The following is a 17500-nucleotide window of genomic DNA, read 5'->3' as shown; positions in this document are numbered from 1 at the left end:
GCTGTGCTCACTCTTCACCCGTCGCTTCTCGAAAGTCCAACCCAAGTCTCAGGTCTCCACAGTGGGTGTCTGTGTCCATTCTCCATGGTGTAACTCTGAGTCCAAGTCCAAGTTCACTCTCTATGGTCTGACTCCAGTCTCTGTGTTGTGATTCAGAGTCGAATGCGGTTTGGTCTGAGTCTGAGTCACAAGTCAGGTGGAGTTACAAGTCAAAGGCTGAGTCAAGTCTCTGGAGTTTGACTCCGAGTCAAGTCTCTGCAGTTTGATTCTGAGAGGCAGGAGCCTCTGTGGTGTGGTGCCATTCTGATTCCTGCTTCTGTGGCGTGCTTCTTGATTCTGAATCAAGATTTTGTGTGCGATTATGAATCAACTTTCTGTGGTGTGAGTCATTGCAGTGCATTGTTGGGTTGTTTGAATGCACTGAAAATTGTCCTCTATGTTTTTGGACACCACTACAAAATGACTCAACCCCAAAAATAGTGCACTATACAGTGAATAAAAGGTGAACATTTCAGACATTTTCTGTGCGATTCAAATCTAAATCGAGGTTCAGTACAAGTTCAACGCTCTGGGGTCCGAATACAAACAAAATCTTGAGTCCAAGTCATTTCTTGAGTATCTGAAGTTCAAATCTAAAAAGGTGGGAGTCCAGGTTTAATCGGTTCTATTTATTTATTTATTTATTTATCTCAGAGTGATCCATTTAATTTGATTCATGAGTCAGTGTCAAAAGTAGAGTCAGTGAAGAGTAAGTAAATGTCAGTCAACACCAGAGTGAAGTACAACTCTCGAATCCCTAATCTGTGTGTATGTGTGTGTGTGTGTGTTAGGCCCTAGACTCAGTGTCCTGGCTGCGGCCCCAGAGGTGAATGTGCTGCGTTGTAATCCAGTCTAATCCAGTTGGTGTGCTGGGATTGGGTTTTCACACCCCGACACGGTAATCTCCCTGCTCCAGCCATACACACACACACACACACACACACACACACATTCACAATCTCTCTCTCTCTCTCTCTCTCTCTCTCTCTCTCTCTCTCTCTCACACACACACACACACACACACACACACACACAGACACAAGGCCCAGCCAAGTGAGACCCGTACAGGTCCAACACAAGAGTCCAAAGGCAACATGCTTGCAGCCAAAGAGTGAGCTCTGTCCAAATGTGCCCCGTTACCCAACACACAACACAGCGGCCAAAGCCCTAAGCCCAGTTTGCATTTCCTCCACTCATTCACATCCAGTAATTCTCCCTCACATTGTCTGTCCTGATTATGACTGCGGCATGGTCCTGAACCCAAAAGGTACCTGCACTGACCGGACAACTTCACACAAACTCTGTCATCATGACCCTAACCCTAACCCCAACAGCACCAAGTCTTCTCAGGGGTCTTCAGATGGGCACCTCCTATTAAACCCCATTAAACTCCTGAACTGAACCCATGACACTTCTGGACCCACCCCATTCCAAGCTCTTTTTACAGACATATCCAGACCTAGCCCCACTGGCACCGTTAATGCATACTCCACCGGTTTGGTGTGGACACTACACTCTGCATCGCCAACCATACACATGCCATAACTTAATTTAATCAATAACCGTAAATCCACTCTGGCCTCCCATGAATCTGAAATGAGCTGAAGACCTCACTACTGCTGTTTCAGCTGAACGCCAATCCTCACAACATTGTTCTGACATCTACTGTGAAAGTCATGGCTGTTTCACTGTAGCAAGCAGGTATATCTCAAGTGCCCTGTGAGACGAATTACAGAGAAGGGGTTTCTGAGTGGACAGTGAGTGTAATTTGAAACTATGCCCAGTGATAATGGAGGGGACTATTGAGAGAGAGAGAGAGAGAGAGAGAGAGAGAGAGAGAGAGAGAGAGAGAGAGAGAGAGAGAGAGAGCAGAAGAGCCTGGAGAGTTCTACATCTCTATCCCGCACGCCGAGCCCCGAGCCTCCTGGAAGGCCGGCCTATTCCATCAATAAATTAGAGCAGTGGGGCCTGCAGGAGATGAAAAATGAGCCCATTCTGAGGTGAGCAGGGGGAGCGTGGGATATGATTTGGGCCGTGCACCCCAACGAGTGACATCATGGGAGAAGAAATCTGTGACGACAGGGCAGAGTGTGTGTGCATGTTTGTTTTTGTATGTTAATGGGACAAACACATTACTCTCCGTTACAGATCCGAGTCCCCTAGAGTATCAACAAACCAGTTCAAGCTTTGTACAGTGCTGTGCATGCTTCATTTTAGAATTTTAGAAAGTAGAATACAATTCTTTGAGATGGTCCACATCAAGCACCAGTGAAGAGTGAGTGACAAGGCAGCAAAGCCACCCCAAACTGGGGCAAAGCAGTCTATATCAGCGTGCCTGGTTGTTTGATACCTGTAAATTATTACCTGCATATAAAGTGTATATTACATTCTGGACGTAAAGGACACGTTGTCCTCACAATGTATAAAAACTAACACAGATGAGTGAGAGTGTGTGTTTCTATAAATAGGTACAGAAGGGACCCAGTGTGGAGCAAGGCTGGGGCATGGGATACCAAGGGTAGAGTGACGTCTTAGTGTTACATAACACAGAGAATCTGTGTGTGTGTGTGTGTGTGTGTGTGTGTGTGTGTGTGTGTGTGTGTGGTTAAGCCAAACAGGTCACTGAGCTCAGGGAGAGAGGGATAACAGAGAAAGAAGGACAGAGAAGGGGATGATAGAGAGAAAGATTGAGCACCGAAACATAGTAAACAATGCACACCAAGCAGGCTGCTGTATATTCACACTGGATCAGACTGTGCAATGTTGTCATAACGTATAACATTGTTTCATATTGGTTATTGAAGAAAAAATAATATACAGTTATTGTTGTGTTCTCCCTGTGTCTGCGTGGGTTTCCTCCGGATGCTCCGGTTTCCTCCCACGGTCCGCAAAGTGTCCGTAGGGGTGTGTGTGTGTGTGTGTGTGTGTGTGTGTGTGTCTGTGTGTTGCCCTGTGAAGGACTGGTGCCCCCTCCAGGGTGTGTTGCTGCCTTGCACCCAGTGATTCCGGGTAGGCTCCGGACTCACCACGACCCTGAATTGGACAATCGCTTACATTCAGAAATTGAGGGGGAAAGTTTAAAGGAGCTGTCCAGTGCTGAATCTCAACTGTAAGCTATCATTATTATGGCTTATCATACTTCATGGCTTGTTAGTTTCACATCGCCTGAAGTTTTTTTTAAAAGGTAACAAACCAATGCCCCAAAACGTTATGATCCAAGCCTAGCCCTGTCATGCGAGAGCCAGTGTTTGCGTTACCAAAAATCCAGCCCTGAGGAATTCCAAAACTCAGAATCAAAGATTCCCTGCGAAGGCTAATACTCTGCCAAATGAGCAAAATTAGTTTTTATTCCATCTTTGGAGAATTAAAAGATGCCTCATTAGATGTGTGTGTGTGTGTTTGTTTAGTTTCTGCAGATTGTGAGGTGTCCCCTCGCTTAAGGGCCAGGTGGTTAGCTTACCCTCGCAGAGGGAAACCTTGTTTCCCTGTTTCCAAACTCTTCAGGAGCTAGATATGTGGTAGCACACACATTAGAATATTCACGGTCCTAATGTTTTGGGTCATCGGTGTGTTCTGTTGTTAAGATTTTATCAGACCATGTGACACTAACAAGCCATTAGGTATGATTGTTATATAACCTATGTTGTAGAGCTGAGTTTCAGCACTGGACAGCTCCTGTAACCTCTACCCCACCTCCGTCATAGAAGTTCCTTGATGTTTATGCAAATGTTAATGTTTCAAAAATGAATACGAAATAATAAATCATTTATATGTATGCAGATGTGGTCTATTTCCATCCTCACCTGCTTCCTCTGTCTTTTTTCAACTCAATTCACCTCCTCTCTCTCTGTCAAGCACAGTCATTTTTTAGGTGTGAGGGTCTCAGCTCTGATCCAATCTCCACTCCTGCTTTTTCTAATTGGGACGTGTGGAGGCTTAGGGGAGGGGGGTGGGTGGATAATCTTCGCAGATTGATGACCACACTCTGAATATGTCTGTGGTCTATCAGAGAGTGAAATGAGATTGCCCAGGCCATCCTCTGTTGTTCCTCTCTCTATCGTAGCATGGCGAGGAGATAAACCCATCCACCGAGGCTGTAAAAAGGTGTCCCGGCTCGTCAGAAAATGCTCGATTAATTCGAGATGCGGAGGAGACGTCCGCTCACAGCGGCGCACGTTAACGGGATGTGTTACGGGGCGCTGTCAGAACGGAAGGAAGTGTCTAGCGTTTTTTTTTTTATCTAGTGCTTTAGCCATTCCCTTGAATAAACAACAGGACCGAATTTCTATGCAAACAATAACTCACAGCAGCAGAGTAGCCTCTGGCACAGTCAACAAAGCTGACTGCATTACAGCAGCAGCCTGTCAGGGAGAAACAACATATATGTACATATTTCTACACACACTGTCTATTTTATCAGCTCCACTGACCATATATGTGGATGTAGACTGTCCTACACACTTTGTTAGCCTCATTTAACACTGTGTTTCAATGGTCTGCCACTCAGGGCTGTTCTGACACTGGCGTGGTGGTGTGTTAGTGTGTGTTGTGCTGGTACAAGTGGATCAGACACAGCACTGCTACTGGAGTTTTAAACCCTGTGCCCACTCACCTACCATGTTGGTTCACCTTTATCCTGTTGTCCGGCTGGTGGACAGCTCGGTTTGAAAACTCCAGTAGCACTGCTGTGTCTGATCCACTCGTACTCATACCTGCTCTGTGGTGTTCCTGAGCATTGAGAAACAGGCTGAAAGGAGGATAACAAAGTATGCAGAACAAGTCACTTCAAAAGGGAGGACAGTGGGGTGTTAAAGAAGTGAACAGTGAATGTTACCTGGAGCTGAAGCAGTTCCCGTACGTTTGACCCCTCCAGACTGCAGGGGGACGTCTTTGCTTTGGGCTCCTTCCTGTCCGACCTCCACTACCTGCACCTGCATCAAGGGGGCGCTCCACTTCATGGTGTATTTAGGGCCAACGGGAACCAGGCTGCTGATGTCGGGGGGCCCCCTGGTGGCAGAAATAGCGAATACATTCCAAATTCAGAACTCCCCACGCAGCCCCACCATCACCATATTCACAAAAAAGTCCCTCTCTGAACATCACAGGAGTCTGTCAGTACAGAGTAAAGACCAGTCTTTGAGTTGTCACCAAAGGAACGAGGGGCTGCAATTGCAATGCGTCTAATCAGCCGCGGACATGAAGAAGGGAGAGTGACACCTCCCGGCTGTTTCGGAGGCCCCATTACTATTCATTCATTCCCGCGAGGACGCGCAATCGATGTTGTGATCGCTTTGTCAGAAAACGTTCGGAAAGGGTGAGCAAAGTCAACGTCAGAGGAGTGGTGCTCCTAAGAAGATACTGAACAATGATCATTGTGAAGATGAAAGAGCAGGCATCAACACAAGCTTCTGGCCAACCGCGAGAGGTGGGTAGAAAACTCCTCGCTGTTTACCTTTCTGCTCCAGATAGATGTGATCAATGAGGCTGTCATAGATAATCTATTTGAGGAGGACGGAAGGACCTTTTATGCCAATGATCTATGGACATAATCCTTGCCTCAGTAGCTAAACCCTCAGCCTAATGAAGACCCATTTGACTCAGCGCAATTTAGCCCAGCGTCTTCGCCATTATGGCTAACCCCTCTGCTCCGGGGCTAATGTTTCGGGAGGGTTCGGGCCACATATAGAGCTGCTGATGAGCCGCCATCGCTCAAGCCGGCCTCAGGGAGACGGGGATGGACAACGGAGAGGTTAGTGGACCGTCCTTGGTCGGGATACTCACTTGACGTTGATGTTGGCGCAGATTAGCATGTCGCTGAACAGGAACGCTTTGCGCTCCTTGGACTTCAGGACCTGGCCTCGCTCGCCGTAGACCGTCTCAATCAGGGTCTCACACAGCACCAAAGAGCTCTGGTCGGAGTTCAGTACCTGAGGAAAGAGCAGGACGGATATTGATGCTATAGCACGCTAAAGAATAGCTGCTCAGCTCTAGAGCATCCCTTTTTTAATTTCATGCATTACACTGTCTGATCATTGCCCACTACTGGTCTGGTTATGTCTCATCTTTAATCGGGCTGGCCCCCAGTACTCAACACAATACTAACCAGCATTTGCTGATTTATCAGAATTGAGCAGTTAGTGTCCTCCTCCAAGCGTGTTGAGCTGTCTTATGAAGTGGCATTTAATGGCCAGCGTTTGTATGTCTCAAAATAACCATAGCAAGCTTTCAAAGACTATATTTTAGAGTTTAACTTTAAGACGGGAAAACTGGTCAATATAATTATAATGATGGCATGTATGCTCAATTATTAATTATTAGTAATTATGTAGTTTACATTGTAATATCTGATTGTCTGATTATGGCTGTCATACTACAAATACTATGTAGCTATATGTACAATACAGTGCAATACAGTGCCAAACATCTATGCACCTAATAAAACAAGATTAAACAGCTATTTGAATTGTAAGAGTTGTACTGAAAAAGAAAAAAAAATAATAATAAATTATGATAAAGTAATGAATAACTAATTAATATTAAAATAAAAATTAAAAACAAATGCCATTGTTACAGTAAGTGGTGCACTGTAAAAAATTGCTGTAAATTTACAGCGAGTCTGCTACAGTATTTTAGTGTAAATCAGAGTATTTATGGTAAAGTATTGTATTATTCAATTACAGTAATATGCTGTAAATTTGAAATACAGTAGTGTTCTTGTACAAATACGGTAAATGGCTGGGAACTCTGCTGACAGTATTTCACTGTAAAAATTTTTTACAGTGTGACTTTCTGTGTGTGAATGTGTTGGTTTAACCCTTTCCAAATCTCTCCTAATGCCATCCCAATATTATCTGAGGTTATCATCCAATAGTTTTACTGAAGATAATAAATACTTCACTCTATTACATCGTGTACTGTTCATTTATAATAATCATCATCTAAGACTTGTGCACAGTACTGTACGCTGTGTGCTATGCTCTAATCAGGTTTGGAATAGCTCTCAGGGCCAACGAATGCTTCATGACAAATCTTCCCACCCCCAACCCCCGAAGAGTTTGGAGTTGCAGAGGGAAATGGATAGACAGTATATTTAGGACAGATATGAAGAAAGGTTTTGAAAGGCAGTTTATTAAAGCAGTAACGCAACACTGATCTACCTGTACTGCACTTCACTACCTACGCAGATTAAAAAAGCAGCGAGGCCACACCTGAATAAAGTAAGGCAATGTGAGTTATACGGATACGTCAGTGCAACAGTAAAGCACTGATTTGTGTTTGGAAGAGGCGGGTTAATAAGACTGATCTGGGTTCAGACCACAGTGCTGTGCAAAAGAAAGCAAACAACAAAGGTAAAGATCAAACAATAGTGATCACTTGATCTTAGAGGTTAGCCCCATTGTTCAAAACTTCAAAACCATGGATGTAATTAGACCTGTTTTAGACCGGAGCTAGGGGCAGATTCTCCACGGCTCCAAAACAGAGAACACGCTTTTCATTGGTCGTCGCCTTTATTCAGCCAATCAGCAGCCACAGTTATCTGTCCATCATTCATTTCTACAGCCAATGGAGTCACAGTCCCTCCTACAGCAGCTTATTTCACAGCGGCACTGAGAGCAGCAGGTCAGAGCTGAAACACTGGGAACTACAGCTCAGCTTTAGATAGAACTAATGTCATTTTAGCTCCCTGTGGCTTTGCTTAATCTGTACCTCGTCAAAGAAATTTGCTGCAATGAGGCAATTACCCCAGACCCCTCTGGTTAAAGCTTAGCGCCCTAATCATTAATCTCTAGTGAAGGCCCTGTTCAAAACAACAAGGGGAAGTCTATCTAAGTAGCAATTTGGCAAACAGACCGGCTGGAAAACTGGGATTCTCTTCACTGTAACCCAGAGAAATGAGTGGGGCCAAGCCCATTTATTAAAAATGTCCATATTCTTTTCGCCCCTGTCATTTCCGAGGTTCCTGAGAATTAAGGGAAGGGCTGAGACCAAACCTGTCAGCACCGCAGCTTTCCCTACTATTTTTCTGTCCCAGTTTTTATGGGATATGATCATTTCTTTACAGACGGCATGGAAATTTTATTCTGCAGGAATCTCACCGTCTGAGCTGCCATGCTGGAAGAGCTCTAAGCCTCCAGTGACAGTTCTAACCACAATAAAAACAGAAGGACACGATAAAGCATAAAGCTGCAGTATATATTCACAAACATGATGGATTCGCATATGTGCTTTCGCTTCTCTCCCAAACTGTTTATTCCACGCTCCCTCAGTTCAGCGAGAGTGTGTTTTCATGCGCTGGACTGGCGTCTGTGCAACTACCTGGTGTTTTCTGCTGCAATAATCCAAATCTATTCCACATCTTACCACAATGGTGTGGTCCTTTTTCTCAAAATAATCACAAAAAAGTGTCCAACAGCAGTGTCCTCCCCTGTCTAAACAGCCCTGTTCAGAACAAACCGTCCCTTTAAAGGAAAACGAGCCACGGTTCACTTTAGTACGAGGGCCCAGGAGCAAGGAGCAAGGAGCAGAGGCTTGGAGTTTTAGCCATTTTCACTCTGTTCTCTTTCTTCTCCGCTCTCCATTTTCTCCATATTTAATCAGGGCTTTTATTTCTCTTGTTTTTGTTGTGTTGTGCTCCATTTAACATTGTCTTTGCGCTCTCACATTAACACAAGTACAGAGCTGTGATTGGTGAGACTCAGACGAGGAGGCGGGACTATTGTGACGTCACTGCACTGTAGACAAGAAGCAAATTCGGAGCCACTTGTGTTACCCCATGAAAAAAAAAAAGTGAGTGGGTGCTCTTGTTTCACAGGGTGAGGGTTGGTAGGCTCCACACATTAATTGATTTTTCATATGTCTCTTAAAAATCTCTTTTTGAATGAAATGGTTATTTATTTATTTATTTAACAAACTACAAATGAAATGATTTAATTGAATTGAACTGAATTAATTTCAACTGAAATGGAATCAAACAAAAGAATTGAATCCAACCAAATTGAACAAAAACAAACAAAACCTATCAACAACATTGATTGTCGGTAAGCGCTTATCTAATTCAGAGTCGCGGTGGATCCGGAGCCTACCCTGAATCACTTGGTGCAAAGAGTGAACACATGCTGGAGGGGGCGCCAGTCCTTCACAGGGTGACACACACTCACACATTCACTCACACACTTCCATCTACGGACACAGCAGGTAGTGTCGCAGTCACACAGCTCCAGGGACCTGGAGGTTGTGGGTTTGAGTCCCGCTCCGGGTGACTGTCTGTGAAGAGTGTGGTGTGTTCACTCTGTGACTGCGTGGGTTTCCTCCGGGTGACTGTCTGTGAAGAGTGTGGTGCGTTCTCTCTGTGTCTGAGTAGGTTTCCTCTGGGTGACTGTCTGTGAGGAGTGTGGTGTGTTTTCTCTGTGTCTGTGTGGGTTTCCTCCGGGTGACTGTCTGTGAGGAGTGTGGTGTGTTCACTCTGTGTCTGCGTGGGTTTCCTCTGGGTGACTGTCTGTGAGGAGTGTGGTGTGTTCTCCCTGTGTCTGAGGGGGTTTCCTCTGGGTGACTGTCTGTGAGGAGTGTGGTGTGTTCTCCCAGTGTCTTCGTGGGTTTCCTCCGGGTGACTGCCTGTGAAGAGTGTGGTGCGGTCTCTCTGTGTGTGCGTGGGTTTCCTCCGGGTGACTGTCTGTGAAGAGTGTGGTGTGTTCACTCTGTGACTGCATGGGTTTCCTCCGGGTGACTGTCTGTGAAGAGTGTGGTGCGTTCTCTCTGTGTCTGAGTAGGTTTCCTCTGGGTCACTGTCTGTGAGGAGTGTGGTGTGTTCTCACTGTGTCTGCGTGGGTTTCCTCCAGTTGACTGTCTGTGAGGAGTGTGGTGTGTTTTCTCTGTGTCTGTGTGGGTTTCCTCCGGGTGACTGTCTGTGAGGAGTGTGGTGTGTTCTCCCTGTGTCTGAGTGGGTTTCCTCTGGGTGACTGTCTGTGAGGAGTGTGGTGTGTTCTCCCAGTGTCTTCGTGGGATTCCTCCGGGTGACTGTCTGTGAGGAGTGTGGTGTGTTCACTCTGTGACTGCGTGGGTTTCCTCCGGGTGACTGTCTGTGAAGAGTGTGGTGCGTTCTCTCTGTGTCTGAGTAGGTTTCCTCTGGGTGACTGTCTGTGAGGAGTGTGGTGTGTTCTCACTGTGTCTGCGTGGGTTTCCTCCGGTTGACTGTCTGTGAGGAGTGTGGTGTGTTTTCTCTGTGTCTGTGTGGGTTTCCTCCGGGTGACTGTCTGTGAGGAGTGTGGTGTGTTCTCCCTGTGTCTGAGTGGGTTTCCTCTGGGTGACTGTCTGTGAGGAGTGTGGTGTGTTCTCCCAGTGTCTTCGTGGGATTCCTCCGGGTGACTGTCTGTGAGGAGTGTGGTGTGTTCACTCTGTGTCTGCCTGGGTTTCCTCTGGGTGACTGTCTGTGAGGAGTGTGGTGTGTTCACTCTGTGTCTGCGTGGGTTTCCTCCGGGTGACTGTCTGTGAAGAGTTTGGTGCGTTCTCTCTGTGTCTGTGTAGGTTTCCTCCGGGTGACTGTCTGTGAGGAGTGTGGTGTGTTCTCACTTTGTCTGCGTGGGTTTCCTCCGGGTGACTCTCTGTGAGGAGTGTGGTGTGTTTTCTCTGTGTCTGCGTGGGTTTCCTCTGGGTGACTGTCTGTGAGGAGTGTGGTGTGTTCTCCCTGTGTCTGAGTGGGTTTCCTCTGGGTGACTGTCTGTGAGGAGTGTGGTGTGTTCTCCCAGTGTCTTCGTGGGTTTCCTCCGGGTGACTGTCTGTGAAGAGTGTGGTACGTTCTCTCTGTGTCTGCGTGGGTTTCCTCCGGGTGACTGTCTGTGAAGAGTGTGGTGTGTTCACTCTGTGTCTGCGTGGGTTTCCTCCGGGTGACTGTCTGTGAAGAGTGTGGTGCGTTCTCTCTGTGTCTTCGTGGGTTTCCTCTGGGTGACTGTCTGTGAGGAGTGTGGTGTGTTCTCACTGTGTCTGCGTGGGTTTCCTCCGGGTGACTGTCTGTGAGGAGTGTGGTGTGTTTTCTCTGTGTCTGTGTGGGTTTCCTCCGGGTGACTGTCTGTGAGGAGTGTGGTGTGTTCTCCCTGTGTCTGAGTGGGTTTCCTCTGGGTGACTGTCTGTGAGGAGTGTGGTGTGTTCTCCCAGTGTCTTCGTGGGTTTCCTCCGGGTGACTGTCTGTGAGGAGTGTGGTGTGTTCACTCTGTGTCTGCCTGGGTTTCCTCTGGGTGACTGTCTGTGAGGAGTGTGGTGTGTTCACTCTGTGTCTGCGTGGGTTTCCTCCGGGTGACTGTCTGTGAAGAGTTTGGTGCGTTCTCTCTGTGTCTGCGTAGGTTTCCTCCGGGTGACTGTCTGTGAGGAGTGTGGTGTGTTCTCACTTTGTCTGCGTGGGTTTCCTCTGGGTGACTTTCTGTAAGGAGTGTGGTGTGTTCTCCCTGTGTCTGAGTGGGTTTCCTCTGGGTGACTGTCTGTGAGGAGTGTGGTGTGTTCTCACTGTGTCTGCGTGGGTTTCCTCCGGGTGACTGTCTGTGAGGAGTGTGGTGTGTTCACTCTGTGTCTGTGTGGGTTTCCTCCGGGTGACTGTCTCTGAGGAGTGTGGTGTGTTCTCCCTGTGTCTGAGTGGGTTTCCTCTGGGTGACTGTCTGTGAGGAGTGTGGTGTGTTCTCCCAGTGTCTTCGTGGGTTTCCTCCGGGTGACTGTCTGTGAGGAGTGTGGTGTGTTCACTCTGTGTCTGAGTGGGTTTCCTCCGGGTGACTGTCTGTGAAGAGTGTGGTGCGTTCTCCCTGTGTCTGCGTAGGTTTCCTCTGGGTGACTGTCTGTGAGGAGTGTGGTGTGTTCTCCCTGTGTCTGAGTGGGTTTCCTCTGGGTGACTGTCTGTGAGGAGTGTGGTGTGTTCTCACTTTGTCTGTGTGGGTTTCCTCCGGGTGACTCTCTGTGAGGAGTGTGGTGTGTTCTCCCTGTGTCTGAGTGGGTTTCTTCTGGGTGACTGTCTGTGAGGAATGTGGTGTGTTCTCCCAGTGTCTTCGTGGGTTTCCTCCGGGTGACTGTCTGTGAGGAGTGTGGTGTGTTCACTCTGTGTCTGCGTGGGTTTCCTCCGGGTGACTGTCTGTGAAGAGTGTGGTGTGTTCACTCTGTGTCTGCGTGGGTTTCCTCCGGGTGACTGTCTGTGAAGAGTGTGGTGTGTTCACTCTGTGTCTGTGTGGGTTTCCTCCGGGTGACTGTCTGTGAAGAGTGTGGTCCGTTCTCTCTGTGTCTGCGTAGGTTTCCTCCGGGTGACTGTCTGTGAGGAGTGTGGTGTGTTCTCCCTGTGTCTGAGTGGGTTTCCTCCGGGTGACTGTCTGTGAGGAGTGTGGTGTGTTCACTCTGTGTCTGAGTGGGTTTCCTCTGGGTGACTGTCTGTGAGGAGTGTGGTGTGTTCTCCCAGTGTCTTCATGGGTTTCCTCCGGGTGACTGTCTGTGAGGAGTGTGGTGTGTTCACTCTGTGTCTGCGTGGGTTTCCTCCGGGTGACTGTCTGTGAAGAGTGTGGTGCGTTCTCTCTGTGTCTGCGTAGGTTTCCTCCGGGTGACTGTCTGTGAGGAGTGTGGTGTGTTCTCCCTGTGTCTGAGTGGGTTTCCTCTGGGTGACTGTCTGTGAGGAGTGTGGTGTGTTCTCACTTTGTCTGCGTGGGTTTCCTCCGGGTGACTCTCTGTGAGGAGTGTGGTGTGTTTTCTCTGTGTCTGCGTGGGTTTCCTCTGGGTGACTGTCTGTGAGGAGTGTGGTGTGTTCTCCCTGTGTCTGCGTGGGTTTCCTCCGGGTGACTCTCTGTGAGGAGTGTGGTGTGTTTTCTCTGTGTCTGTGTGGGTTTCCTCTGGGTGACTGTCTGTGAGGAGTGTGGTGTGTTCTCCCAGTGTCTTAGGGACGTTTCATTAGGACTGCTTTGATGAAAAGCGAAAGGTGAAGATGAATATTTTAGTGATATTTGCCCACATCTTTGTGCAATCACAGTGGGTTCAGGGTAGAAGTGAGCAAATAAAGAACAATTTGAGACAATACAATAGTGGAGTCACCTGTTAAATACAGTTAAAATCATTAAGTGTAGGAATACATTTAATCACTTTTTGTGTGTGTTTAATATTAAAAATGACAATTATCCTTTTATTTACATATTTATTTAATTAACATATTAAGTAGTGTCGCAGGTAGTGTTGCAGTCACACAGCTCCAGGGACCTGGAGGTTGTGGGTTTGAGTCCTGCTCTGGGTGACTGTCTGTGAGGAGTGTGGTGTGTTCTCCCTGTGTCTGAGTGGGTTTCCTCTGGGTGACTGTCTGTGAGGAATGTGGTGTGTTCACTCTGTGTCTGCGTGGGTTTCCTCCGGGTGACTGTCTGTGAGGAGTTTGGTGTGTTCTCCCTTTGTCTGCGTGGGTTTCCTCCAGGTGACTGTCTGTGAGGAATTTGGTGTGTTCTCCCTGTCTCCGCATGGGTTTCCTCCGGGTGACTGTCTGTGAGGAGTGTGGTGTGTTCTCCCTGTTTCTGCGTGGGTTTCCTCCGGGTGACTGTCTGTGAGGAGTGTGGTGTGTTCTCCCTGTTTCTGCGTGGGTTTCCTCCGGGTGACTGTCTGTGAGGAGTTTGGTGTGTTCTCCCTTTGTCTGCATGGGTTTCCTCCGGGTGACTGTCTGTGAGGAGTTTGGTGTGTTCTCCCTGTGTCTGTGCGGTTTTTTTCCGGGTGCTCCAATTTCCTCCCACGATCCAAAAACACACGTTGGTAGGTGGATTGGCATCCATATTTTTAAGTGTATGAGTGAATGTGAGTGAATGGGTCACCCTGTGAAAGACTGGCACCCCCCCCACCCCCAGGTTGTGATCCTGCCTTGTGCCCAATGATTCCTGACCCACCGCAACCCTGAACTGGATAAGCGCTTCCAGACAATGCATGAATGACTGAAAGAATGAATCAAATTTAAAAGGAACAGAACAGAACTGGATCTAACAACTGTGTTTACACAATACATGAAACTGATTTAAAAAATGCTTTAAAATATAGATATTTCTAGCAAGGTTTGAAATATTGCAGAGTATTTGAAATAGACTTAATCAGAACTGAAGCACACATATCATGGATCATAAAGTAAACAGACAGCTTTGAACCTGAGCCTGAATAAAGAGGTCATGATCTGGTTTATTTTTCTGATCAGGCAGCCAATGCCACCCGGCCTCCTTGCATTGTACCAATAAAGCTTAAAGCAGCGAGAGGACAGCGAGCCGCACACTTCAAACAAACACAGTGTGGCTGCGCTTGATCATTCAAAAGACTGCGCTGCTATAAATAATGCATCTGTTTTCCTTCTCTAGCCGCGGCACAACATCACATCAGACAAAATGAGTTGCTGGCTCTGCGGGGAATAGGGAACACCGCTCGACCTTTGTTTGAAATGCATTGAAAAATTAGACACTCAAGTCAGTCAGACGGTCAGCTCAGGAGTCTCGAATCCTCAAAGTTAGAGCGCCCCCTGGGGTCTGACGTGTAAATTTGCACTGGCTTAGAGTACCCCAGAGTATCTACCCCAGACATCTACCCCAGACTATATCCCTGTTTACATCTGCTCGAGGTGCATGTATCTCAAATGTCATCTACCCTGCAGTACCACAAATTACAAATCCTAGACTACATCTACCCCTGAGTACATTTACCCCAGAGTACATCTACCCCAGAGTACACATACCCCAGAGTGCATCTATCCAAGTGTCCATCTACCCCAGAGTACATCTACCCCTGAGTATATCTACCCCTGAGTACATCTACCCAAGCATATATATACCCCAGAGTACACATACCTCAGAGTACATCTACCCCAGTTTACACCTACTCCAGAGTGCACCTACCTTAGAGTACATCTACCCCAGTGTACATCTAGCCCAGAGTACATCTACCCGAGTTTACACCTACCCCAAAGCCCAGAGTAGACCTACCCCAGTTTACACCCACCCCAGGGTACATCTACCCCAGAGTACATCTATCCCAGAGTACAACTACCCCACAGTACATCTACCCAAGTGTACATCTACCCCTGAGTACATCTACCCCTGAGTACATCTACCCAAGTGTATATCTACCCCAGTTTACACCTACCCCAGTTTACACCCACCCCAGGGTACATCTACCCCAGAGTACACCTACCCCACAGTACATCTACCCAAGTGTACATCTACCCCAAAGTACATCTACCCAAGTGTAAATCTACCCAAGAGTACATCTACCCCAGTTTACACCTACCCCAGAGCCCAGAGTACACCTACCCCAGTTTACACCCACCCCAGAGCCCAGAGTACATCTACTCCAGTTTACACCCACCCCAGAGCCCAGAGTACATCTACCCCAGTTTACACCCACCCCAGAGCCCAGAGTACACCTACCCCAGTTTACACCCACCCCAGAGTACATCTACCTCAGAGTACACATACACCAGAGAACATCTACCCCAGAGTACACATACACCAGAGTACATCTACCCCAGAGCCCAGAGTACATCTACCCCAGTTTACACCCACCCCAGAGTACATCTACCCCAGAGTACACCTACCCCAGTTTACACCCACCCCAGAGTACATCTACCCCAGAATACACATACACCAGAGAACATCTACCCCAGAGTACACATACACCAGAGTACATCTACCCCAGAGCCCAGAGTACATCTACCCCAGTTTACACCCACCCCAGAGCCCAGAGTACACCTACCCCAGTTTACACCCACCCCAGAGTACATCTACCCCAGAGTACACATACACCAGAGTACATCTACCCCAGAGTACATCCACCCCAGTTTACATCCACCCCAGAGCCCAGAGTACACCTATCCCAGTTTACACCCACCCCAGAGTACATCTACCCCAGAGTACACATACACCAGAGTACATCTACCCCAGAGTACATATACACAAGAGTACATCTACCCAAGAGTACATCTACACCAGAGCCCAGAGTACATCTACCCTAGTTTACACCCACCCCTGAGTACATCTACCCCAGTTTACACCCACCCCAGAGTACATCTACCCCAGAGCCCAGAGGACACCTACCCCAGTGTACACCCACCCCAGGGTACATCTACCCCAGAGTACATCGATCCCAGAGTACACCTACCCCACAGTACATCTAACCAAGTGTACATCTACCCCAGTTTACACCTACCCCAGAGCCCAGAGTAGACCTACCCCAGGGTACATCTACCCCAGAGTACACATATACCAGAGTACATCTACCCCAGAGTACATCTACCCCAGAGTACACCTACCCCACAGTACATCTACCCAAGTGTACACCTACCCCAGAGTACATCTACCCCAGTTTACACCTACCCAAGAGCCCAGAGTACACCTACCCCAGAGCCCAGAGTACATCTACCCCAGTTTACACCCACCCCAGAGCCCAGAGTACATCTACCCCAGTTTACACCCACCCCAGAGTACATCAACCCCAGAGCCCAGAGTACACCTACCACAGTTTACACCCACCCCAGAGTACATCTACCCCAGAGTACACATACACCAGAGTACATCTACACCAGAGTACATCTACCCCAGTTTACACCCACCCCAGAGTACACATACACCAGAGAACATCTACCCCAGAGTACACATACACCAGAGTACATCTACCCCAGAGTACATCAACCCCAGAGCCCAGAGTACTCCTACCCCAGTTTACACCCACCCCAGAGTACATCTACCCCAGAGTATACATACACCAGAGAACATCTACCCCAGAGTACACATACACCAGAGTACATCTACCCCAGAGTACATCTAACCCAGAGCCCAGAGTACATCTACCCCAGTTTACACCTACCCCAGAGTACATCTACCCCAGAGCCCAGAGTACACCTACCCCAGTTTACACCCACCCCAGAGTACATCTACCCCAGAGTACACATACACCAGAGTACATCTACCCCAGAGTACACATACACCAGAGTACATCTACCCAAGAGTACAACTACCCCAGAGCCCAGAGTACATCTACCACAGTTTACACCCACCCCAGAGTACATCTACCCCAGAGCCCAGAGTACACCTAGCCCAGTTTACACCCACCCCAGAGTACATCTACCCCAGTGTACATCTACCCCAGAGCCCAGAGTACATCTACCCCAGTTTACACCCACCCCAGAGTACATCTACCCCAGAGCCCAGAGTACACCCACCCCAGAGTACACATACACCAGAGTACATCTACCCCTGGGTACAATGTAAATGCTATAAAAGAAAATACAAATATCTGTGGATATTTAAGGTTTCAATATTGTTAAGGTGTATCACGCCACCTTTGCCTAAGGCTCATATGTGGCTCGTCCAGAGCTTCCCATTGTTTTGGCAGTGCTTGTCTATGGAGATTATACAAGCTGTCTGTGCACAACTGAACTCCTGTGTCAGCAGTGGGTCAGGGAGTGGGAGAGAGAGAGAGAGAGAGAGAGAGAGAGTCT

At 47.8% G+C, this 17500-nt stretch overlaps 1 protein-coding gene across 2 annotated transcripts in view; it reads right to left on the bottom strand.

Moving 5' to 3' along the window:
* Positions 1-17500, bottom strand: part of arhgef10la (Rho guanine nucleotide exchange factor (GEF) 10-like a) — a 192596-nt gene that overhangs the window by 112851 nt on the left and 62245 nt on the right. For both annotated transcript variants that reach the window (XM_066670557.1, XM_066670558.1), the window contains 2 exons: positions 5821-5966; positions 4874-5046 (listed from right to left, as the gene is read on the bottom strand). In XM_066670557.1, coding sequence (XP_066526654.1) covers positions 4874-5046; positions 5821-5966 — 319 coding nt within the window. The remainder of the gene's footprint in view (positions 1-4873; positions 5047-5820; positions 5967-17500) is intronic.

The sequence above is a fragment of the Hoplias malabaricus genome, chromosome 5, assembly GCF_029633855.1.
Source record: "Hoplias malabaricus isolate fHopMal1 chromosome 5, fHopMal1.hap1, whole genome shotgun sequence".
NCBI lineage: Eukaryota > Metazoa > Chordata > Actinopteri > Characiformes > Erythrinidae > Hoplias > Hoplias malabaricus.
The sequence above is the reverse complement of the archived record's forward strand: the minus strand, read 5'-3'. Positions and strand labels throughout refer to the sequence as shown.